This window comes from Embiotoca jacksoni, unplaced genomic scaffold (genome assembly GCF_022577435.1).
Source record: "Embiotoca jacksoni isolate LCO1_2020_lvr unplaced genomic scaffold, fEmbJac1.0.p SCAF_3, whole genome shotgun sequence".
NCBI lineage: Eukaryota > Metazoa > Chordata > Actinopteri > Embiotocidae > Embiotoca > Embiotoca jacksoni.
In genome coordinates this window covers 6,433,451-6,459,622 of record NW_027185381.1, presented here as the reverse complement: position 1 = coordinate 6,459,622, position 26,172 = coordinate 6,433,451, and the positions used below count along the sequence as shown (strand labels likewise).

Here is a 26,172-nt window from a genome sequence, read left to right as displayed (position 1 = left end):
ACACTCCATGCATGAATAATAAGGAACACAAGTAAATAAGAAATGCCTATGTTTTATAAACTGTATGTTTGTAAGTTAGGAGCGCATTATAATGGGAACTTTCACAACTGTACAGTTTTCATTTCATATTAAAGTCGAGCCAATTTTCATATTAAGTGATTGTTTTCCTAAATTAGTGTAATTTTGTGGTTTTTTTTAAATTCATTTAGGTGTCTGCTTCTTAGAGACCGCTTAAAACAACAACAAAAAATGACTTATTGCATAACATGCTTCTTATACAAACATATTCCATTTGAAACCTTGTTTCAACAAACTGATAGTTTAAATTCATTTTGAATTATGAATTACTTCAATAATATCAATCCAACTATTTTACAGACATGTTTACATTGTATATATCAGATTCCCAAAGGGTACTTAACGATATAAAGCCTAGAAATATGAAGGATATAATACAAATAAATTGTAAAAGTAATAATGACATTTAAGACCTGCAGCTGGTGGGAATCCAACTCCAAGACATGATAATTTGTGTAATCTATAGGAGTATATAGAAACAAAACAATCATCCCTCCACTGTTTACTTGACCGCTAAGCTTTCTGGAGCTGTACAGACAAAGGTCAATAGAAGAAAGGATAAAAAAAAAAAAGAAGGAGATTTGAAGAGTTGAAAGAGGGAGATAAAAGAGAAAGCTGTCATTAGGACCTCAGTGCCATAATCACCAGCAAGTCCTGAGGAAAACCAGCTGGTTTACTGCAGAGGACTGGAGACCATCAACTGTTGTTTTACACCCATGATTACCCAGAATTAACTAAGAGTGATGTAATCTCATGGAGCAGGAGCCATTTTCCTTCAATACATAAATGTTGTGTTGACGGGTTAATTCAGTTTGAGGACAGAAAGGTCCTCCACTGCCTCAAAGACAAGAATGTAACCTTCACAGTGTCACAGTGTAATTGTAATCTAAATATGATTGTGAGCATGATTCATACCTCAGAGGACTTTCACTACTCAAAGTGTGACCTTCACAGGCTGTAATGAGACGAGAGGAGGACGAGCCCTCCTCGGGTAAGGACACCTTTAAAAGCTTGCAGAGTGGTATAAAGACAGACGAGGCCCCCGGGGTGTTGAAATGCTAAACAGGCCAAACGACCCTTGGTGCTTTTTCAGTCTTTTGATCTGCCACCTTTTTAAATGGAAAACAGCTCAAATGAATTCAGCAGTGTGATTATTAATAAACCTAAATATTGCATCCAGTAATACACGTGAAAAAGACTTCTGTGATATTCAAGCAATTTACAGTCGATTAAACGTCCATTTTTTTTCTTAAATTTTATTTATTTATTCTTTATTTTAAAGATACAAAGGCCAAACATAAGGTCCTCTTAGAAACACAATAATGGAATAAAAAAAAAAGAAGAAGCTTCAAATCCAGTCAAAATTCTATGAGGTCAACAGTCAGTATAGCAAGAAATGAACTCATAAAAACACATCAACATCATCAACTTCTTTTTGAGCAATCATAGAAAACCAGAACAGCAGGGGAACAAGATATCTATAATAACCTTAATGCTAATGAAATACAATGTCATCAATGAAGTCAAATCGGTTCAACGTAAGCTGAGCAACTCTAGTGAATAAAATTCATGCAGACGTGGATAAGAAGGGTGACTGCTTATGGAATCGTCTGCAACAATAATAAATATTGTACAGTGTTTGACACCAACATCTATCCGCGACCTCTCGGTGCCACTGCTATCCCCTCATGCATTTTTCAAGGTTCTTGAATTAATATTCATTGTTATCAAAACTAACACGGTATAATATTGCACAAGCCCATAATTCATAATTCATGGGGTGGAAAGGTTTAGAATACTGTGACGGGGCGGCAGAAGCAGATGATACGGCGGGTCGCGTCCAGTGGAACCGTAAAAATCAGCTTTAATTTGGTTTCTCTTTTGGTGTTATCAGCGGGGCCGCAGCTTTCCACTGGAGGCAGAATGTTGGACCCAAAATAAATGATCTGCGGCAAACATTAACATCTACTAATGCAGACAGACGCCAGTACAAAAGCACTGCATACATGTCACATCTCAACACCTAACAACCGAAGCAAGGGGTTCCCTCAGATCTGTTTCAATTTTGAACAATTTTAACAAAGACACTGAACTACTACCTGTCTGTTTTCTTTCCTACAATACCACTACATATAATCATGAACAAGTCTACTGTTTGCTCTTCAATGCACAGTACAGTTGTTTTTATGTTGTTGTTGTTGTTTCTTTTTGGTTTTTCAATATTTCAAATATCAAAACACAAACATCAAAGTGCAGTAAAAAAGTAAAACTGGGTGAACACAACTAGAAGCACAGCCAAACAAGCGTGGAAGCGTTCAGTAGCATTCACTGGACATTAGGAGCAGATCTGCTTTGACCTGAGACGATTTATGCTGCTAACCAATTAGTAATACACGCATCTCTTGGATCATTATGGATTTAATACTTGTGACACTGTTCACTGTAGCAAAACACTGGGATAATGTGTCGATAGTTTTTCTGCCATTCCAAGAATCCTAATCGCAATCAAAATGGATTTGAAGTGGTCCAAAGAAAGATCCAGATCTGAAGTGGTTCTGAGAATCACAGGTGGTGGGATTAAAAAAAAAAAAAAATCAGGTTTCCATAATCATCCATTTCAAACAGACGAGACTAATTAACCATAAACTCACCCTAAATGGGACTCTTTTTTTTTCTTAAATAAAGACAGGGAATTTGATACAGATCTGCTGTAGCAGCCAGTGACGTGAAAAACTGCCATAACCGTCGCGTATCAAAAAAATTTGATCAAGCAAATCAAGCTAAAACGATCTGTCAAAGGTGAAATCATTATCCAAAGAAATCTGGCTTTTTTTTTTTTTTTTTAATTGTCCGCACACAGCAGCATGTGTAAATCTCAACGGCTATTTCCTGCAGAGCAATAAAAGGTTTTCTTTTTCTCTTTGATGCAACGATAATCTTAAACTCTTTCTGTCCTTTGTTTATAACATCTTGTCTGTCAACGAAGGCGTCTCCTCTGGCTTTGAAATCACATCTGTTTGGCTGCTTCACTCGTTCACTGACTGATTATTACGTCCCACAATGACGCAACATTTCTGATTCCTCTTTTGTTCCGTGTGTGAGATTCAGACTTTCCGTAATAAACCCACATGCCAAAAACCTGAGGGTGTGTTGGCACTGGAGGACTTGATGGCTTTACCTTGATGTGATGCAACCCAATTTTGAATAAACTCGTAAACATGTTTTGTACAAACGACTTGTGTAAATGGAGGATTTTAACTCTACTGGGCTGAGCTGCTGCTCGCGTATGTTTAAATTAATACTTTTTTTTTTTTTTTTTTTTACACCTTGGAGGTTAAACCTCTGGAAGAAGTCCAAACAAATGTACAAAGGGAAACATACACTGAGGATTTTACTGTCCAACAACTGCAGAGAAATATGAGGAATACTGGAGCACACACAGTGGGACACCTTGAGATGTTTGGTCTCTTATTTTTGTTTGACAAAGAAAAATTTCTTTTTAATTTTTTTATAAATTACTTTGCAGTTTTTCCAAATAAAGCACAACAAACATGTTTAGATATCAGAGTTTTAGGTCATATTTTTTTTAGGAGCTGATCCACTTTTTGGTGAATAAAAATAATCGACCAGACATCTCAAAGTATCATTTAAAGATAATATGTATTCTGTGTCTTGAGGGGAGATCAAGTTTTCGGTTAAAGTACGTGTGCAAGCGGTTTTGTGGAGCTTATGTACATCACCAGCCGTGGGTCTTGGAGGTTCAATGTTCCAGGTAGAACTGATCTAGGATCAGAATCCAGGCAGCACCAACTGATACAGCAGCAGACTTGTTACCCCTGACCTCTGGCACGGGGACCAGGGAATCACCACCTTTAATTAGGTGGGATAAGATGTGACTCCGGCTCTGCTTCTTGAAGGGATCACAGATTTGGTTCAGTTGGAAAATATGAGTGATCGATTCAAGAAACCAAAAAGAGGATATACATGTGAACTTATCTCAAAAAGGGTCCTGGGAGCAGTGGTTAGGGGTAACAACTCCCAACTCCGACCAGCCAGGGTTCGGGTGGTAGGTGTGCTACTCTGGTGTCTGCTGCCCCCTAGGGCTGAGAGCAAGGCAGTGCAGGTGTGGCTCAGGAGGGAGAAAGGAGGGAAGAGGGAAGAGGAGGAGGGAAGGAGGTAGAGAAAGGAGGAGGTGGGGGAGGTGGTTGAGGGCGTTTGCTACTCATCACAGCCCAGAAGCTCAATTCGCAGAGTGATGCGCTCGTGCCAGTCCCACGGCAGGATGCGGACATATCGTCCGTAGAACGCCGGCTCAAAGATGTTCTTTTTGTGAACATTGTTGTCGCTGTTGCCTGGGAAGATCTGGACAAAGGAGGACAACCAATTAAAATCATAGCAAACAACTCGCTGCGAGAACTCAATATTTTCTTACACTTCTTGTTTCCTTTATGATTAAATACTAATGAAAAATATTGGTGTCATTTCGAGTTAAAGCCAGTTCTCCAATGATGACGGCACAGAAAGTCCTCCTGACTCACTGCAATGAGACTGTACGAGTCATTCCTGAACGTATTGAATAACACACACTGTCCCTCATTCACCCAACATCGCAGCCAGACACTACAAATTGGACATCGAACTGCTTTTTAGCTTTTCCTTTATTTAACTGCTGATGGTTATTTAAATCTTACTTACTCTTACAAATTTTAGTTGTTGGTCAACATTTGTCGTTACCCTTGCTGCCGCTGTAATTAAGGAATTTCCCCTTCCTACCAACCGACCTACGTAATGCCCCATAATTTTAAAATACTTTCTTTTTTTTCTTTTTTTTATACAAACTTACAAATATTACTTAAAATGACCTGCTGTCCCTGCAAATTAAACACTCTTCATAAAGATAAATACAGTATGCATGATGATAAACTATACATTCTGAGAGGTTAGTTCTAGTATGTAATGGGCAATGAGCTGGATGGAGCAATGTGCATACATATACAGGTATGAGAATAGTTGTAGTACGTTATTTGCTATGATGAGTTATTTTTAAGTGGAAGTTGTTTTCAGTGAAAAGCAGAAAATCTTTGAATTCACTGACTGCACAGCAGAAGTCACACAAAATAAATCGTTAGCAATTCACACAACTTCATAAACCACTGCCATAGTATCCCATGAAATACAGATTGGAGTAATAAACAAAAAGTCAGCGACAAATGTTTCATGCATGAAGTCGGAGCGATTGTCAGCGTGCTACATCCTTGATTTAATGGCTGAATTTGGCTGAACACGACTCACATCTGGCAGATCAGATGATATTTGGATGTACCGTGAATGAAAGCAAACAGGACGCTAATCAGTCCCAGTGTTTTCATGATTGGTTCTAGGCCTGTTGATGAGTACATCAAACAGTTGAACTCGCCCTCAGTTTTTTACATTTTCCTTTAAGACCACATAAATGCAAATAAATGATTTCTAAATTGATTAGCCTCAATAATGTTGATTGGTTTTATTTTCTGGTGTATTTTTCTATCATATGTATTCTTCATCCATTTAAATGCAGCATTAACATATTTCTCATACTGTTATGATGTTGTGTGCGTGCTTTTTCTATATTTTCTTTGTTTGTATTTAGATTGTTGTATTCCATAGTTACAACAACATACATAATTACTTTTCTTTTTTTTTTCCCTTTGCTGATGAACTGACCTTGTCTGTCTTTGTGGTCTCGTCCTTCACAACGGTCCAGGCCTTTCCATCATCACTGTGGGCCACTTTGAAGGCTGCGACGAACTGGATGGAGCCAAAGTCTTTGGCCCCCTGGGTGATGATCCCAGAAATCTTCTTGGGAGACTTCAGGTCCACCTGCGGACACAGAAACATCTTTTAACAAATGCTGCGTGGAGCAAACTCAAAATCAACATGCAGCTCTGACCTGTCCTCCTCTCCTACCTGCAGCCACTCAGATCGGTTGGTGGTGGCGGCGGTCCAGGCGTTGGTCTTGCCCTGTTTGTCCAGCCGGGCGTAGTGAGGGTGCCAGGTGAAGGCCTCGATGCCCCACGTGCGGAAGGTGCTGGAGGCGGTGATCTGGCGGTTAGACACCAATCGGGACTTCATGCCCATCGGCTCTGAACAACCTGAAGTGTTTGAATACACTGTGGAGGTGAGACCAGGCCGAGAGGAGGAGACAGAGACAAAGAGGAATGGAAAGAGAGAGAAAGAAAGCATGATAGACGGGGGGACGGACAGGAAGCGGCCGAGGTCAGCCAGTGATGTGAAGCGGCGAACAAACATGATGATGTGGAGGACAAGAGTAAACGATGCCGTATGGCAGACAGGTGAATGTGCAGTTTTAGGTTTGGATGAGGTCACATTCGAATCTTATAGCAGCTTCAACTCTGTGTTTCCACCATCTGTGGTTTAAGTTGATCACACCCTCATTTGTTTTGTTTTTATAATGATTCTCCGAAGGTTTGCCGTTTACAGTATTCTCACTCTCTCTATGATTTCACATATGCAGTATGAGCATCACGTAAATCCTGAAGGTGAAACGAACTTGTGGAGCTCCGTGTATAAACTTTAAAGGCTGTAATACACTTTTTAATGAGCGTGGTTTAGTGACGCATCTGAGCATGCAGGTCAGATGGACAGAGGGTGCATGGAAATGTTTACAGCTGTACAGCATCACCAACAGCAGCTGTTCATTTTCATCATCTTTCTCTTGAGTTGATTCACTCAATGCCATTAAGTCACTGAAAATAAAACAAAACTGTTCAAAAGAGCCACACTGGCTTGTCATGAAAGGAAAAGCAAGAAGAGACGCTTGTTGCAAGAAAGAAGACTTAAAAGAGTCAAGTATCTTATTAAACTCCTGGGTAACAATCTTTAGATGAAGATGACCAATGCATTCTGTGCACTAAAACATCTTTGACTCATTATCATCCAAAGTGCTTCAGCAAATACAATCAAAGGGTTTTGATCAAATATTTAGGGATGATCTTGGAATTGATTAAGATAGCACACAGCTGTGTTTAAAGTTAGTCAATAGCGTGACATCCTTTGAAATATGATCAATCACTTGGTGCATGACTGAAAATAATTAGTGAGCAAACAGATGAGCTAAATGCCAGCGGAAACAAAATGCCGAAACGCTTGTGCCTCCCTGGAGTTTGAATGTGAAGAGCTTACTTTAGTCACAAACAACCACTTTGCATCAACAGACAAGTGAGAACAATGTGCGTGCACACGGGATGTTTTCTGCGTGCGTTTACCGTTGAGTTCGCAGCCCACCAGCTCCATGCGAAGGGTGCAGGCCTTGCGACACACAACAGGAACAATGCGGATGTACTGGGCAATGATTGGAGGGTCAAACAAGGTGGTCTTGGTGCCATCGTTGTCCACGTTCCCCACAAATACCTGTGAAAGAGAGAGGCGTTAGCAAACTGGTTCGAATGTACCGTCATTTGTTCGTTTTTCAGTGATGATGATTACTGACCATCAGTAGTTTATTAAGCAGATTTATGACCCATTCTAAAGAAGCTTATCCTCAACAGTGTCACAGTCAAGTTACAGTTAAATATCTATTTGTGTGGGGTGTGCTGCTCCCTCTAGTGGTTCAATTATATCTTAACACAGAGGCATGTGCTGGGCTTGATAGATCTTTCCAGAAAAATATTTTAATATTGCATCAAGGGTCAATAAATCAGTTTAAACTGACTTATGGACTACAGTAGTGTGTTTTCTGTTGTGTCTCCTCACATTGTCCCTCCTCTGTCCCTCTCTTCTGTACATGGTGTACGTCTTGCCGTCCAGGCTGGAGGCCACCTTGAAGGCCTTGATGAACTCGGCTGTGCCCATGCGACTGGCACCCTGCGTCACGATGCCTGTAAAGCGCATCTTTCTTTGCATGTTGAGCTGGAAAAGTGGAAACACATGACAGAAAGATGGATTCCTTTCTTTTTAAAGCAAACTTGTAAAGTCGAATAAAAAAAATCAGCGCAGTTAATGCCAGGATGGGAAATCATTTTTAGGTATTTGGAATAAAAGGCTCCACAACAATCAATCAAGAGGAAAAATGAATCAATCAACTTTTTCTTGTTGGAAATATATCAGTTTCAAATCTTGACGACTCAAGACCTCCACACCTAAGCGCCTCCATCTTTATCTCTCATCAGCCTTTAATCATCATTTTCCATCAACTTAATACATTTTGTGATGGCCTGTTACACTGTTAATGTACTGTATCACTGGTCTCACCTCTATCCATGGGTTCTTGTCATGTGCAGCTGCACTCCAGGCATTAACCAGTCCTTTGTTGTGGAGGCGGGCGAGCTCCGAACCCCATCGCTGTAGGCCCAGCAGGCTGTAGCGGACTGATGAGGCTGAGATCTGGGACTCAGCGATGCCTCCTCCCTCCATGCCGAGCAGAGAGATACAGCCTGAAGAAGAGAGATTGGAGAAGATTCAAGCGCCAGCTACCCACACTAATAATACAAAATTCCCATTGTAAAATAACAAGATTCAAGATTTCTGTAGCAGTAACCACATTATTTCATTAAAACATTTTTTTTTTTTTAAGAAATTAAGCTTTCTAAATCTGCATTATTTTTTACTCCAGTCTAAAATTCAGTTTTATAAATATATATGTTTTATCTATTATAGCTGTAGAGAGGAGTAGTGACTGGACAATGAGATTGGAACGGATACTTATTTAACAAAATGAGATGAGTATATGGTTAGATACACAGGGAGGAAATCAAAGTCTAATGCACACTCAGGCATATTTTGAGTGTGTGCTAAACATTCACTGGACTGTTTAAGCCACACATTCATTTAGGATACCGAGCATTGAATCAGCTTAACTGAATAAAGTATTGATTCCTCATTTGGAACAGGCTTTCTCTATGCTGCCTATTGATCATCCTAAAACCCAGCAGCTTGGCCACCCTCCAAACACTCATCTTTAGTGTCTTCCTTCAGTTGCATCTCCTTCACACACAGTGTTTCTATTACACCAGCTTTAGTGCACCAATATGTAGGCACAGCCTTTGAATATGCTGCTCAACGAACTTAAAAACACAAGTTGATAACATGATGTCTTTATTTAGCTATGTGGCCCTTACGTGAGAGCATTTTGTAATAAGAAGTTCTGGTTGGTCGGTCACACTTACGCATTTGGCAATGTTTGCCCACATAAGGGGAGGGGCAGTGGCATTTGAAATCTCCGTCCAGGTCTCGGCAGATGCCGCTGTTCTCACACGGCTGGCCGGCACAGTCGTTTACATCTACAGAGAGATTAATCACACACACACACACACACACACACACACACACACACACACACACACACACACACACACACACACACACACACACACATCACTTAGTGTAATTAAACATAATACTGGAAAACTACTCCGGTTTGAAAACAGATTACAGTTAGATGGGTGAGTGAGTTACATGTCATGCTGTAGAGACGGGGTTTGATATTTATTCAGCTGCTTTATTGAATTAATGAGGTTAACTGAGGCCAAGCCAGCAGGACTGAAACTGTAGCAGAGAGAAGGTTATTGAGAGCAGCTATTAGACAGTAAATGTAGCCTTGGTCAACATGTGATCAATGACAAATTAGGACTAGGAAATTATGTGGTTAGGGTGCCGATTACAAAAAAGAAAGGTCCCACGAGTAAATGTGCTGAGGTGGGTGAGGGGGAATATAAGCTTTACAGAAAGAAATCCCCAAAACTCTTGATACATGTTTAAAGTAAACTAGAGGATCATGAAGGACCATGTCAGAGCAACACGTGTTACTTTGCCTGTAGTTCTTTGTATCACCTCATGATGGTGCCCTCACAAACACTATCTGTCCCACTCAGAGTCTGTAGCAGATGAGTCAGAGAGGAAAACAAATCAGCAGAATGAAATGGGAATAAACTCCTTTTCATCTCTCACCCACAAGCTCTGTCAGTGTGACTAACCCAGCTTTGAACACGCTCTATATTGACCACATTCACAGGGAAGAAGGCATAAATTTAGGTTGCGCAGATGAATGCACACCAAAAGGGGAAAACTCAGTCCATCTCTAAAGCTTTAGTCCTCAGTGGATGTAATTATGGAAGAAACGCACGCAAGCAAGCGAGGCACACCAATGTAATATTTCTAACTAACAAACACACACATGGCAGCATCTCCCTGCCCACATGTTCTCTCTATAATTAACTCTGTGTCCAAACATTCATTTTCACCCATCACAGGAGGAATATAGTAATTCTGAAATGTCCATCCGCAAACTCTGGATATGAGTTCCACAGTCATGACATCTGGCTTCAGGAGCCCAATCGAAATCACATTAAACAGACTATCTAAAGCTCCGGCTGCAGCTGAATATTTTAAACATCAAGCTGTTTCCACGTCATACTTATTAGGCTTCTATGATCAACCGTGAAACTATCTAATAGCATGTATCTCTGTCGAGATCCAAATATGCTCTTATATTCATAATATCAGAGCAGCTTCAGGTTCCACTGCAAGATTTGATAATTTTTTGACGCACTAAGATTTAACTTCGTAAGTGTTCCAAGTTACAGAATCAGAAACAAGTGAGTGAAACACAAGGTTATTACAAACTAAAAGAAATGTGTAAAATTATTGTGGAGTATCTATTTGGCTAATATTAAGACTCCTGGTTCATAAGAGAATATAAATAGTATGATCCACCAGAAAAAGGTAACGGTTAAAAGTTCTTCTTCTATGTTTAATTTCTTTAAGTGTAGTTTAAATCAGACAGCTGTTTTGTTTTTTGTTTTTTTAATAGATTACAAATATTTGTTATTTATTGGCTGTAAAGAATGTAAAGGTTGGTTCACAGGCTGACTGGGCAAAAACTGTCTATCTAGTGGCATTACCGGCAATGAGTCAAAGACCAGACCTTAGACAACCCTGAGACCTGAGACCTGAGATCAGTCACTGATCACAGACGAACAAAAACTTTGGTGGAGTCCTGAAGTGCGTCAGCTGGTGGCCTTCTCTCCTGTAAGAGGATTGAGCACCAGGAGGACCACAGCTTGGTCAGCTCCAGGCTTTAATCCATTTATCTGACAACTGGGGGAGGGAAAGAAGGAGGGAGGGAAGGAAGGAGGGAGGGAGGGAGGGAGGGAGGGAGTGAGTAATGAAGGGAAAAACATCACTGGAAAAGGTGAAGGAACAAGTGGATGACTTTCACGTGTTGCGTAGAGATGACGCAGGGGAATAACTCAAAAAATATGACTGACATCTTCTAATCTCTGTATTTCATGGTAGCCACTATCAGCACACTGTACATATAGATCCTGGGGGGGGTGGAGCATGTGCTAGTCTAATGCCTGTATCCAATGAACCCTATCACTTCTAACTGAAACAGCACACTACCACAATATTTAGAGGGTCAATATCTGCTTCAGCATGAAGCGAAAACCTCTAAAAAAAAAATCTCATGTGCCGTGTTTGAAACGTGACCCTGATCGATGCACAAAGCTATGTGCATCCAGGATCTGGTGCCAGTCTGCCTGCGTTGCTGCCTGAGAAGAGTGGATGGTGTCTCTCAATGTGTTATGATCTACATATCTCGGTGTGAGACCTCAGTCCACAAGGTGCCCAGACTGAGCTATGAAAAGTGAACCATCTGTGATTTTTATGGTTTGATAACAACACATCTTTACAAAGCCAAAAAGTGCTAACTTGCATGAGGGTTGAATCTACCGGTATAAAGTAACAAAACATTTGTCCTCCAAATATATATTCTCCAGTATTATATTAAGCCAAAAAACAAACTTCCACCTTTAATGATGAAAAAAAATTGCGAAAATGTTGACTGCTGCACTGGAGCAAAGTTAGTCTTTTTTTTTTTTTTACATAAAATGAAAAAATTACATATCTTTAAATCGACATTCATGCCATTGGCATGGTACAATAACCAGGGAGGTGCTCTTAACCACAATGGCGTTATTAATTAAGGCTGAAAAGGTTCCCAGATGTTATTTTCTGTGCATGGTGGACTGGACTGGCAGCAGCAGACCAGGGAGTGCCAGTAGAACCCAGAATAGCTCTGATTGGGTTCAGTCTGCTGGAGGTTCGCTCTGAGATGAAACTTCTGATGTCATAAAGTATATTTACCCAGCGCATTATCTAAAGCGGTGTCTCTGAGCGCTCACTCTAAATAGATCAGACATGCAGATATCCGATCCCGAGCGCTGCTAAATAATAGCTGTGCTTCTAAAAAAAATAATGTCTGCAGCATTTTAAAATCTATTTCATTGCATGTTTGAAGTTGGAACTGCATATTTATTATTACTGTGACATCAGCTTACCTTAACTTTAAATTTGCAACAACAAACATAGATTTCCTTCATGTTAGAAGGTATATTTTGTTTCTTTTTCTGACAACAGATGTACATAAGAGACAACCAGAGCATCGTAGTCAGAGAGATAAAGTGTCATCTAATTGACAAGGTCATGACTTCATGTCATTGTGGCTTAAATGAAAAAAAAGGAAAGGCTGGAATGTCCATGGACTTCCCCCTGCTGAACGTCAAGACTCAACATCATATTATGGTTATATAATAACACAGACGTGGTTATTGTAGTTTCTGAGGGATCTCAAAAACTCCCCACAGCTTTGTGGTCAAAACAAAAGAACTTCAAAATAAACAATACTTTTATACTATCATAACTATGAGTGAATAGAATTCTGCTGAAAAAGAAAAAAGCATACTTTCTAAATGACAAATGAATGATTTAAGAAATGATTTAACTGAATTGTTTCATAATTTCCTAGTTTAGCAGACTTTGAAATTCAAAACTAAACAAACTGTTGACCGACCAATAAACTGCTCAAAGCAGACAATCGTGAACCAGTAAGTGCATCCCGGCTTAGTCAAATCCATGACAGCACAGACACACACAAATATACAGTAGAGACACACACACACACACACACACACACACACACACACACACACACACACACACACAGTATTCCATTGGGGGCATGATGCCCAGTCTGCCCACACACCCACATCCTGGGTGGAGCTGAAAACTCTCCCAAAACAACTGAGAAATCAGCAGACTCATACACACTCCCTTTTGGTGACGTCCAAGAAGTCAAAATAACTATTTTAATCTGGTCTGAAGTCCTGAGATTTACAGAATATAAGCAACAAAATGACTCCTTCTTCCCTCACTGTTTCCATCCATCTGCCTTGGCCTGTCTCTCTCTCTCTCTGTCTCTCTCTGTCTGTCTGTCTCTCTCTCTCTCTCTCTCTCTCTCTCTCTCTCTCTCTGTCTCTCTCTCTCCCAGTCTCTCTCTCTGTCTGTCTGTCTGTCTGTCTGTCTGTCTGTCTCTCTGCATCTCCTTATTTGAGCACCCCCTGCCTCCCCCCACCTCCCTCCCACATACACACTCCTTCTTTGCAACCCATAAAGGCTTTTAGGCCAATTTGACAGGACAGTCAGAAGTGCTGCAGTCAGACCTGAGTAGTGAGTGTGACATTGTCAGGAGGGCAGACTTAATTCACTGTTCCGCCTCCATGTTCACTTTTTCGCCCGGCAACAGTAGCAGCGCTGACGCTGCTTGCGCTCAGCGTGGAGCGCCACTTTTTGTTGGCTCCACTGGCGCGAGGGATGAACCATGTGTGTACGAGTATGCTAAACAGTCTGTATATGAGATCATGAGCTGTGTGTGGTTGTTCATGTGGGATGCGCAGCACACACGTGATTAAGCTTTTTCCAATAGAGGTTGTCTTCTTCCCTTCATCTGTTTCTCAGAGGATTTTGAGCTCTTTAAGGGGAAATGTATTCAGCAATGAAATAATACATTTAAACTACATAATGAAAAATGATTTTGAACTTCTTTCACATAGGTGAATGCAAACTATGAAAGGGATTGGATTGTGCCATTTTCTACCCTTTATTATATCTTCTCCTTCTTTACTATTTCTATTAATAGTTTTCTAGATGCACTGATTTGTGTGAGAACATCGACATCTGGCTCCAGTCTGCCCCTACCTACATGTCGGGCTTCAAGTTTGGCTAATTTCGTCTCCAATCACTGGCTCCCGTACAACCTCACAGTTTTAGCAGCGAGAGGGCTGTGACATTTCTGAATATTTCATATCTTAAATCTCCGTCTTAAAATGTCTGTCTCAATACACGCTCGAACATGTGAAGTGAGTGTGAGGATGTGGCCGAATGTTTAACTTTACTACGCCTCCCTGGGTTTTCTACAAGCCGTCTCCTTCTCTTTCAGACAAACCATAGGTGCCGGCTGCAATGATACTTACCCCTTGCCCGCGCATACACACACACACACACATGCGCGCGCACACACACACACACACACACACACACACACACACACACACACACACACACACACACACACACACACACACATATACACAAATTAGAGAGCACTTGAACTGTCACAACAGCCATAAGTAGCTGTAAAAGGAGGGAGACCTTCCTGACCCAGAAGTCCTCAGGAGGGTTCTCATAAACCAAAACGGTCAAATAAATCCCCCTCATCATTATCCTTGATGCATGATGTAATTAGTGTAAAGGCCTGCTGTGCAGAGGACTCTTTCTCTGGCAGCTACGCTAACATTACATTGCCAAATGACTTGTGAATGTGTGGATTTTGATAAGCTTTGATTTCAGGGGTAAAAGAAAACATAAACAAATAACTTGGCTATATATTTTGAAATGTGTACGTTTGCAGCATACTCTGGGGATACTCTGGGGATAATAGATTTAATAGAATTATAATTTTTAGAATAACGAAACCCTACTGTCAGGGTGGGTAAACTGATAGGAAGGAGTCGTGTCTAATGCTGACATGATCTCACTGCCGTTTTTTGTTGCTGGCCTTGACTCAAAAACAACTCCTTTTTTCTGAGTTAGAGATAGTGCTGAACTCAGCAGATCTATGTCTGTGTGTGTGTGTGTGTGTGTGTGTGTGTGTGTGTGTGTGTGTGTGTGTGTGTGTGTGTGTGTGTGTGTGTGTGTGTTCTTGAATTGCTCAGCCTCCGCATGCAACCAGGAGAACACAGAGAGCACCTGGATTCCAGAAGGAAAAGAGACAACATCGCAGTAAACAGTACCACGGTTACCTTTTTTTGCACTTAAATCTGCCCCTTGGACACCTAGGATAAAAAGGCACACATGAGCAAACACAAAATACACTTTAGGCTCTTTCAAAAGTCCTTCTTGATTCTTGCTAAAACAGTTCCTTGTGAATACTTGGCCACTGTTATTCCTCTACCTTCTCGTGCAAACAGTAGCCATCTGTCTCTGTGTGCGGGGCTGGAGGCCGTCGGAGGAGTGCAGCACATGTTCCCACCGTTGTTGCTTCCCTCGCTCACACTGACCCCGACTGAACCGACCTGGTCTGGGTGACGTATGAAAGAAGCTCCAATAAGGACGGCAGCTGTCTGTCTGGTGGCCAGCACTCACAGCAGCAGCTGTCTCCGTGTTAGTGTGTCATGTTACGAAGATAAACGGGGACCTCATTACACCCGCTAATTAATTGCATTGGAACGTATGTTTACAGTTGGTTAAAAAAAAAAGAAAAGGTGACTGGCATATCAGCGGCACTTTTCATTTGATTGCTGCTGTAGTTGAAAATAGTCATAATGTACTGTAGCAATTAGACACAAAAGTGGGGAAGTTTTCCTGAAATAATCAAGATTCATAATTGTGGTTTTAGTACCTCGACTAAGAATCATTCGTAGGAGTAAAAAAAAAAAAAACACATTTATTTGTGCTATATGATGGCACCTTAGATATGCCCTTTGATCTTGTTTCAGTACTTATTAATCAGGAGCCTTTATTTCATGCGTTCATTACACTACAGCAGCACTACAAGATCTAGAAAATGGCGTGCCAAAATGATCCCACATCAGTAATATAAACACAGACACCTTTTGAATAGGTATTGTCATGCTTGTGCTACTAAGGAACACAGACTTACTGTTCTGGCAGTGAACTCCGTCGAAGCCCGGCTGGCATTTGCAGACGTACTCGCTGAAGACGTCACCTCGGCGGGATTGGCCGGTCACCTGGCAGATGGCATCATTCTTGCATGGGTTGGGGTTGCACGGCCCTTTTAAATGAGAGAAAAACACACACACACACAGGAAGAAGGGAAGGGGGCGGTGTTTAAAGTTAAAAAGAGATTAAGCAGTAATGTAATGTAACCCGTTAGGATTTTTCTCTAAATTTGGGACAGGGCCGAGGTTGATTTGTAGAATTATTAGAAAATGCCATTCCAAAGTTTTGTGACTTTGACTCAGAGGCACGGCCTACCGGTTTCAGTCTCATTGCAGGTTTCTCCAGAGAAGCCATCGGGGCAGATGCAGATGAATGGAGCCCCCGCCCCGGTCACACAGGTTCCACCATTACTGCACACATTCACCTCACAGTAATCACCTGCAGACAAGAAGGGGAAGTGACAAATGAAGCACTGCAATGCATTTAAACAGACGACAGTAAGCTACACTAAAAATAGCAGAGACTGGCTGCGAATTCTGTTTGAACCCAAATGTGGTTTATATTCTTCATTTCACATTCCAAAATGCTGATTACTTATTATTTCCTGTCTGTGAATCTGATATTTCCAGGCTGGTGTTCAGGACAGGAAGAGGGCGATCAAATACTGGAGCAGTTGTGACTTGGAAGAAGATTTGGCTTTTTCTCCTCGGTTATACTGTGTTTAGTCCATTTTTAGTTCCTTGTGCAACTTTTTAGCATTAAAGATATTTTTCTGAGGTTTCTCAATAAGAGCAAAACGCTTTCTTTTTTTTTTCTTTTTTTTTTTTTTAAAGCAATGGCTAAAATGATGTTGTCATTCATTATTACATTTTTCCACTCTGCTCTCTTGCTGTGCTGCTGAATGAAGAGTAAACAGCCTGCTGCAGGTTGGATGTAATGGTCTGAACAGCTGAGTAAGCCATCACTACATTGTAAACACAACACAAATGCTACTGGATGCTTCTACCGGCGTGCAACTGCTGCCTGTCCTGAACCTGACAATCTGGCATCTCTGTGGGCACGAGGGAAATCACGTCTGCTGGCGCTGTTTGGAGAAAAAAATAAAAATAAAAAAATAAACCAAAAAGGCATGTCGTGGTTTTCAAAAGCATGAAGACTGAATGAGGTATGATTTACTGTTGAAGAGTTTTATTCGAGAAAAAAAACCAAAAAAAAAACATCTGCTGTTTGTAAACTGACAATGTTGCTTACAAAATAATAACTTGTACAAATTGGAAACTCAGTGATGTTTAAATTAGGTAGCACAGATCCTGACTAAACAGCAGGTTTTAGACAAGCTTTAAACAATAAACAATATATAATTTGATTTTTGTGAACATGGGTACATAGCATTTTGGAAATCAACTTTTTAAATCATATCCTTATGTATCCATTTTGACACTTTGAATAATATGGAAGAAGTAAATAATTGGGAGTCCTTTAACAGCCAAGAAGACGAGGACGGCTTTTCCAAGCCAGCCCTTATCATTTAGATAATTGTGAAGGAAATTGAGGTTGGACCCCAAGTGTGAAATTGGTGGTTTGAGCACCACAGTGTCTGCCATAGAGGCTAAAAAAGGGGCTCTGAGCCCGTTTTTTAGTGTTCTGGGGGGGGCAAACTTCTTCCCTCCTCAAACAGAACAGACTCATGGGAGCAGAATAATATTTATTTAAGCCTTCTACAGTAAAGAAAAGGGGCCTTTTAGTTGTGCTGAGGGTATAATTCCCAGAAGCCTCAAGGCCACAGCTGAAAATGTCATTTGAAAGAGACTTTTAAACTTATCGTGCATCTGTGTCCCGGTTCTTACTCGATCTTCAAAAGCACTCAAGGATGAGAGTCCTCCGAGTCATTTATTCAGTGCAAACTCAAGCCAACAATAGTGCAGCAATAGAGGTGTTCAAAGAGAGACAAAGGCTTAAAAATAGATGAAGTCACAAATGAACAGAGAGTAATTTGTGGATTACAGCTCTATTTTTAATTTGTAATGTACAAAATGTTGAACCTATTTATTATTCATTAGAAATCAAGGAGATGTCGGGTACATTTGCATGATATTTCCTGAGAGAGAAGGAGGGAAGTCAAAGGAAGAGATCCACTTTGCAAACATCCTGTTTGGCTGTTTACTCATGAACTCCCCTTCTCATGGATGTCGAGTGTTATCAGTGCAGTATACGGTATCACCACCCTCAAGTGCTTTTTCACATCTTGTGGGATTCTCAGGCCACAGGCTTGCCTGGCAGCGCCTACACATCCAAAAGTTATAGCCTGCTTATCTTTGGGAATGAACACAACCTCCCTTCATACACTGGAAGACAGTTCCCATCAGGAAAGCTTCTCGGTGCCAAAAAAAATAACAATCCTGAACAGATCATTTGAAAGTTTATATTTTACTGGAACAATCTGACCGATGTTGACAAATAAGATACTAATAAAAGAAGAATTTGACAGATGCTCCACTTAGACTGAGGGGTAATTTAGCCGGGAGCCTGCCCGGGTTTATTGAGGAAATTAAATTAGTGCTGCATCGGTCAAGGTGGTCTGCCAAAAGACAGTAGTCAAACCACCAGAGCCTCTACTGCTACTGCTACTGATAGTAAAAGCCACATTTGTCAAGAATCAGGTGGAAATCACTTCTTTTTTTTTTTCTCCTATTCACAGTATACCTGAAATACAATGAAAATGTAACGGTCACATGGCGCACACTCAACGAAATGTGACTGAATTTAAGCAGTTCAAATGGATAGGTCATCATACAACACGTGACACAATTCCACCACATTACCCTGAAGCTCCGGGACTGTTTCAGCTAAACCATAGTTCACACCAGCTGACAAGACAGTTGCACTCCCAGATAAGCATGCGTTTATATTTCAAGTGAAATCTCTGGCTGTAGTTTCAGTTCAGTTTATTGAGCAATAAAGAGGAAAAAGAAAATAGGCTTTCATTTCACCGATTATAACCAACCCAAAAAGGGATGTTTAAAAGGGATGTAAAAACGCAAACAAATTCTGCGGTGGTGAGGTATCAATAGATCTAACTCAAAAACATACAGTTTTTGTAACTTTGGGTGTAACTTTTGGGTATTTAAGACACTGCAGCTGCTGATAAAATGAAATCCCTCAAATGATCCACATATTTATGCATTCAAAAACACATTAAGTCCAAGGACTGGTTGTCCACGGGTCTTTCTGCGTTCTACATGGGCCTCAAAAGGTTACAGTAGCATTGAGTCACTGTATCCCTTTGTTATAACAAACGCGTTGCAAACAAGCCTCGGCGTGTTGACGCTGCCTGATTTGTTTTTTTATTAAATGTGGGAAAGAACTTGTGAACAGTATATTTCAAAAAAACAACGTATCAGTTATCAGTTTTCATCATATAAACGCAGTCTTCTGTAAAAAAAAAAATTTAAAAAAAATCTTGACAACTACTACGGCTATGAGTCATACAGTCATATGAGGATACAGACACAAATACATGTATTTTGCAGGACTCAATAAATGTACTAAAAACACATTTAATACACATGTTGTCAAAAGCACCAGACGAGGTGCCCCGCGTCGTCCCAGTGACAGATTAGAAAGGTATTCGGAGTTTTGTTTGGCAGGAAAAGCCAATTTCCACAAGGCATTGTGCTTTTCTCACTCCTTATGAGTCACGGTCTGTGCCTTTCCCATGATGCCTCACGCCAAGAATGAGGTTAAAGTACCAGTCATAAAAACACACAGCAGTTAAAGCCGGTTTAACGTAACGATTCAGTCCCGAATGAAACCCAACGAGAACGAGAGCAAGTGATTGTCTCAGACCTTATAGCACCGCAGCAGAGATCGTCGGGCTGTGCAGCAATAAAGATTCAAACGCAAAGATTTCCTTAAAAATAAATTGAGGTATTAGGAGGTACCCGAGTATCAATGACAGCAACGACTCGGTGCAGATCATAAAGCGGCCTTGGACCGACGTAATCGCCAAACTATTTATCTATTTTTTTCGTTCCTCTGGACGTTTGTTTAACAGCTCGGCTTTGATGAAGCTTTAATAAGGCCCTTATCCTCGCCGGTTGCAGTGACTGGCATTTTTGCTGCGGTTGGGTTTGGCGTGAGTGACCGTGTAAAGTCTTGCGTTTACTTCTCGGGAACAAAACGAGAGGCAGCAGAACGCACGCCGCATGTTTCCTGTCGGAGCTGCACCGAAGAAGCCGTCGTGAAAAGCTCGCCGGCGACCCGAGTAACCGCGCTCTGCCTGCTCACCGTATTAGAGCGCAGGTGAACAGACAAATAAGCCTTTTAACAGAGGCTCAGCGGGCATCGCAACAACGGAGGAAGACGACACCGGACCGCATGTAAGGACAAGAAATCGTTTCAGGGCCGTGTGCCGTGAATGAGGGTGAAGGCGGAGGAGCCATTTCAGGACATATGGGGAGGGGATGGACCATTTCAGGACATATGGGGAGGGGGTGGACCATTTCAGGACATATGGGGAGGGGGTGGACCATTTCAGGACACTTCATGCTGCTGATGTTAGAGAAACAGCAAATGGTTCACAGAGGCAAAATAAAACCTTGGAATAAAAAAAAAATTAAAATTTTTTTTTAAATCACCTTGACATTAGTGAGCAGGCGAAACATTATTTCTGGAGGTTACTTATTTATTTTATTTTTTTAGAGGGTTTACTGCAAAAAATCCTGCTTATTTGCTGCATACAGAAAAATACATTAATACCTGTGGGCAAAAACCTTTTGAGCTATCAAAGATGACATGGAGAATATATATGTATATGTATATGTATATAATAATATAATACACTTGGACAGTTTAAAAGGGCTTTGAAGGAATCAGCTTAATAAATGGATCTATGGAAGGAGATAAGACTTGTTTTAAATTGCTTTCAAAGTCAAAGATGGAACGACATATATCAGCTACATACCCGCTTGTTGTGTAGTGACTATATAAATGCACGGGAAAGGATATGTGAATAGAAATGTAATTTTGAATGACATAGATAAGAGTGCAGCACAGTGAGCACCTGAGTTACACGTTTTGGAAAAAAAAAAAAAATGAAGGCAAAATTTGATTTGCGCTTTTGGGCTCAAATTTAAGGTCCGTGGTTAAAAAAAAATAAAATAAAAAATGGCTGAATGTGCTTCGACCAGTGGCCGCAACAACACGTGGAACGCAGGTGCTGATGTTAATCAAGATGATGCAACTTCAAACACTCGCAAAAGTTATCGCTTCCCCTGCATCGTACGCGTCGCCGTACCGCATTCGTTCTGGAACTTTCTGATTGCGCCTCGCAGACAGTTAAAAAACAAAAAAACGACATGCACATCCGTGCCTTTTAACGCATGCTTGTAAAGTACGCGCACTCGTATGTACTTAAACTCATCTATGCCATCTTCAGCGTGGTATTTGACTGAGGGCTACAATAGCAAGAGGGTAAGAAACTTGTACTAACGCAGGCCCTCCCTCCAACGGGGGAATCTGCAGCCAGACAGAAGTCATTTCAACTGTGGACTGACCGAGTGAATGATGGTGAATGTGAAGTGTGTGATGGCTCCGTTGTTGAGGTCCGACAGGTCAGAGGTAAGGGAGGCCAACGGTGGTTTGATGTTGTCCGTCGGCGAACAGTGTAACGAGCTGATGTGGCCGGCTGTGTCATCGTAGCAGGAAATGCAGCGAAGCACTCCCATATAATTCAATACACAATATTACACAGAGAAACCCAACAATTCAACAATTCCCACAAAAGCTAGGAGGGAAAAAAAACTCCTCTTGAAGGGAGAAAAACCTCCAACAGAGGGAAGGAAAACTCCCTCTTAACAGGAAGAAACCTCTGACAGAACCAGGCTCAGAGGTGGGCGGCCATCTGCCTCGACAAAGACATACTGTACAAAATATAATATATAGTAATATATAGTGTGCGTCAGTGCCCATATCTGATGTGTCCTGAGGCCTGCTTTCTGCTCCGTCATGCACACACGGGGACGCTGGGACATCAACTCCAGGCTTGCAGGCGAGTGAGGGAACTCGGTGTTCCAGAAAGCAAAGGAAAGACGCTTACGTCACACTCAAATGTCCAGCTCTTGTTAAAACTGTTGTAGATGAAGTCGTAGCTCAAGTCTAGTAAAAAAAAAAATGGCCTGAGACCTGCAGTGTTTATCTAGTCTGACGGCAGACCGCTGCCAAAATGCAGAACTGAGTGTGGGAGGTGTGAGGAGAAGGGAACCTGAAGCTGATTTATCAAAGGAACGGTTCCTTCGATAACCAAACCTTCGACTGCAGCTGCAGGCGAGTTCACTGTAATCTGTAATCTGTAATCTGTAATCGCGACAGTAGAACGGGGCGAACTGCTGACGCTCCAAAACGACGAAGGCCAGACACTAAAAAAAAATACACACAAGAGTCACGTGCAACGAAGAAAATAACAAGCTTTTCTCTGAAGTACGGTAACTGTTAACAGAGCTGGGAACGGTGTCACAGCAACAGCAGTGCAGACTGAATGACGTTAAAGCTTTACGTCAACACTGGACTCATTCGCCCGTTTTTGTTCTGATCACATGAACGTAAAGATTTTGTGTGAACGTCTCCGGTTCTTGGATTCAAGGACCGTCAATTTTCTCAGTTTAACGGTTTAGCTCACAAGACGGTGTGTAAAATATTCACCGTGGCTGATTGGAAAGTGGGACGACAGACACTAATGAAGTGGCCCAAATTAGAAAATACTCCATATTGCAATGAAACATTGATTAAGGAAGCTATTCAAAATTCAGATGGAATAAAAAGAGCCTTTCCTGTCCCGAGGGGATCGGGTGGGAAAAGTAATAATAAAGTCATCAGTGCTGAAGAATGTAGCAGCCTGAAGGGAAAACCCAACACAGGCAGATGGTACGGAAGAGCTCAATTTAACAATGGAACACACAAACTCCCTTCACACATTCATACATGATTCTGACACAAGAACTGACGGTGTTATTATCGAGGCAGAAAAATCGACTTTGCTGCTAACAAATATTTTCCTTATCAAATAATCGGCCCTTCAATTTATGGATTAAATGCCATTTGATCAGTCAATGGTTTATTGGCTATTCGCTTCAGCTCTAATCCATTCTTTGGTTCGGATGTCCCAGAGTTTCATGTCTGATACTAATAGTATTCAACGTTTAATGAATTTTCTAAAGAGTGAGTCGCAGCAGCTGTTCAGCAATAAGCGGAATCTTATCAGTGACAAGATGCAATGTAAGAATTAATAAAAGCTATAAGTCATCCATCAAATTCCTCTAAAGAACTCTATTAAATTCCCAGTTGATATGCGAGATATATATTAAGGCCAATAACTACCTAATATATATACATTTGCATCTCAAACCCACAATGTGCACCAATTTCACAAAAAAGTGTTCATACACCTGCCTGCATTGCAAAAATGACACACACACACACACACACACACACACACACACACACACACACACACACACACACACACACTCAAAGCCAGAGAATTGGTCCAGCGTGTGGCTATTTTTAGCCCTGGTTCACTCAGCTACCCTAAGTGGTCTTGTTGTGAGAAAAGACTGCCTCAGCCCTGACACAGAACACCATCATCCACTTCTCTCCCCTCAGCAGCAAACGCACAAGAAAAGCAAGCGACAACCTGCTGAATTGAATCTAATCATCTAATCAAGGCGGAAATATCCCCTCAGCTCTGATTATGCCCTGTAAACGTTTTGCATAACACAGCAGCAACAAGTCCCCATACTACTGCTCCTCCTCCTCCTCCACACACACACACACACACACACACACACACACACACACACACACACACACACACACACACACACAGTGTGGAAAGGTCTCAGTGAGCACTGTTGTGGGTGGAAGTTCATTGGCACGTCTGTGTTGGCGGCTGCATCCGGAAAAATGACTCAACATTGTGGTCAGGGTAACCACACCTTATTCTCCCCGGCTGTCCCATCCCCGAGAGTTGACGAAGAGACGTGCTTCATGGGATGCCCTCTACTATTCTACGAGGCTGCACGAATGTTTGCATTTTACTTCAAACAAAAAAAAGGTAAAAAAAATTTAAAAAAAATAAAAAGTACAACATCCAACGTCCAACATTTATGCAATGATGCACCACGGAAATGTCCAGACTCAATGTGTTCCTCTATAGGTTTTGCTGACTGTGTACTTTTCCTTAACACCCACCTATCTTGAACTTTGTCACGGTAACCAAGCAGAAAATGTGAAGAAACCTTACATTTTTACTTCTCGTTAAACACGCTCTATGTTACTGCGAACAGCAAACGTTGGGGCTTGGTGTCCACGGACAGGAAAAGATAAGGTGGCCTGAATTGCTCCGTCGTCTCGGAGGAAGATGTTGTTCTTGTACCAGCTGAATATAATGTGGAACTCACCGCTCTCTCACGTCATGCTCGTCAGCGTGAATAAGAACAGATGTCTCCCGTTGTCTTTCGCTGGTTTTCTGTGCTCGTTCATTTGACTGCGTTGTGAGCCCATTTGCAGATGCCGAGTTAAACTTAGAGAAAAAGAAGACTCGACTTGATGCTCTTTGTTTAACAGAAATAGAAATACATTCCAAATATAAGTTGAGTATGATAGTTTTAGGGTGTCAGTCATTCATTTTGCATTCATCTCCAAACTGTAATGTCCAGTTGTCTGTAATGAAGTCACAGACGTGCGTGTGAAACCTGCAGTATCAACAGAAGCACTGGAAACCACAGGAACACCACTCAGGGGACGCAGTGAATAATTGAAGTATTTTGACCTCAAGTGATAAGCAAAATGTTAGACATACTTAAAATACATGCAGTATTATATGATCTATGTGCTTTATCTATTTTATGATACGCTTGCCTGCCCATTTTCAAATAAATCTGTGAAGGAAAGACCTCTGATACGGTGCATTCATCCCTGAGGGGGACAGTCAACGGCTGATTGTTTGTCAACAGAAAAAGGGTCAAAAGTCCAGATGTTTTATGCGACAAGAAACACGACGTCTTTTTTACACACACTAACCCGAGTTATTTTAGCCTTTTGTCAATAAGCAAAGAGTGGAAGGAACATTTTTTTTAAATTTGGAAAATACATCATCCTTCCATGGAAAGCTCTTGTGTGACATGTGATTTATTTCCTTTAGTGTGTGAGCAGAAATGGAGGCAGTGGAGTCTGGACATTTTACCTTTTGTACATTGGCCTAAATGTGTTTGATGCATGGAAATGCAAACAAAGCCAGGCGCCAATGACCTGAAGTTAACACGGGACAAGTATAATAGCCAGGCTGAATGTGTCGTGCTTCTTAAAGGGGGTCACTGCACAACATTGCCTTTAAGGCATCGATACTTTCTGACATAAGACAGATCAGTAAAACCTAAAAAAAAAAAATTTTTAAAAACCACGCTGATACATCCCCTCATAAGGAGTCATTATTTTGACTTTTCAGAATTGTGATGGCCTTTTACATACAACTCAATCATCCTCCAGTTTCACAACAACATAGAGTCTCACTCTCCACATTCCCACACGTCCTGTCCACTTATTCAAGGATCGCTTGAACTTCTGCACCTACAAATGCTCACCGCTCCGTCACTTCGGTGATGAATCGACGGTGCCACTTGTGCCAGGCTGTGATTAAATCATCACGTACCAGACACACCTAGCGAATAAATAAAGCACCACGGTGGCAAGCGGACCAACTATTACATTTCCGCAAAGTACATTTAAAAAGAGAGAGAAAGCACACGGAGAGAGGGGTCAACTTTAAAGAGCAACATCCACCAGCACGTCGGTCCGGGGACGTTAACGGCGGCGGTTTGAACTGTAAACAACAACAACAACAACAACAAAAACAGAGGCAACTTACCGTTCACCCCAAACACCAGGCAAGCTGTGAAAAGTTGGAGCCAGAAGAATAAACGCGTGTGCTCCTTCATAGCTGCCGTTTTTGTCTGTCGTTAATCAGCTGTAGTGCGTTAGTTAAAGGACCCACGGTACAGTTGGAGTACAGTGACGCTCTGG

General features: G+C 41.3%; 1 protein-coding gene across 4 annotated transcripts; it reads right to left on the bottom strand.

Moving 5' to 3' along the window:
• Positions 1–1,318: 1,318 nt before the first annotated feature.
• On the bottom strand, positions 1,319–26,172 carry mfge8b (milk fat globule EGF and factor V/VIII domain containing b). 4 transcript variants are annotated; one of them, XM_069162005.1, is made up of 11 exons: positions 26,018–26,172; positions 16,411–16,533; positions 16,076–16,207; positions 15,216–15,248; positions 9,243–9,356; positions 8,329–8,510; positions 7,831–7,986; positions 7,344–7,488; positions 6,025–6,227; positions 5,782–5,937; positions 1,319–4,440 (listed from the first exon to the last, which is right to left on the bottom strand). In XM_069162005.1, exons 1-11 carry the CDS (start codon positions 26,085–26,087, stop codon positions 4,297–4,299), a joined length of 1,458 nt encoding a protein of 485 aa, XP_069018106.1. In that variant the 5' UTR covers positions 26,088–26,172; the 3' UTR covers positions 1,319–4,296. The 4 variants fall into 4 exon arrangements, with proteins under 4 accessions (XP_069018106.1, XP_069018107.1, XP_069018108.1 ...); XM_069162006.1 differs by having other exon boundaries at positions 6,025–6,209; XM_069162007.1 differs by lacking the exon at positions 15,216–15,248.

Bases quoted from the DNA above. Each gene is read 5' to 3' on its own strand.
- mfge8b (XM_069162005.1), bottom strand. From the start codon at position 26,087: ATGAAGGAGCACACGCGTTTATTCTTCTGGCTCCAACTTTTCACAGCT. The intron at 9,357-15,215 runs GTAACCGTGGTA...ATCTCTCTGTAG, and splicing joins AGATTTAAGTGCAAAAAAAG to ATGTAAACGACTGTGCCGGC. The intron at 7,489-7,830 runs GTGAGGAGACAC...TCTCTTTCACAG, and splicing joins AGGGACAGAGGAGGGACAAT to GTATTTGTGGGGAACGTGGA.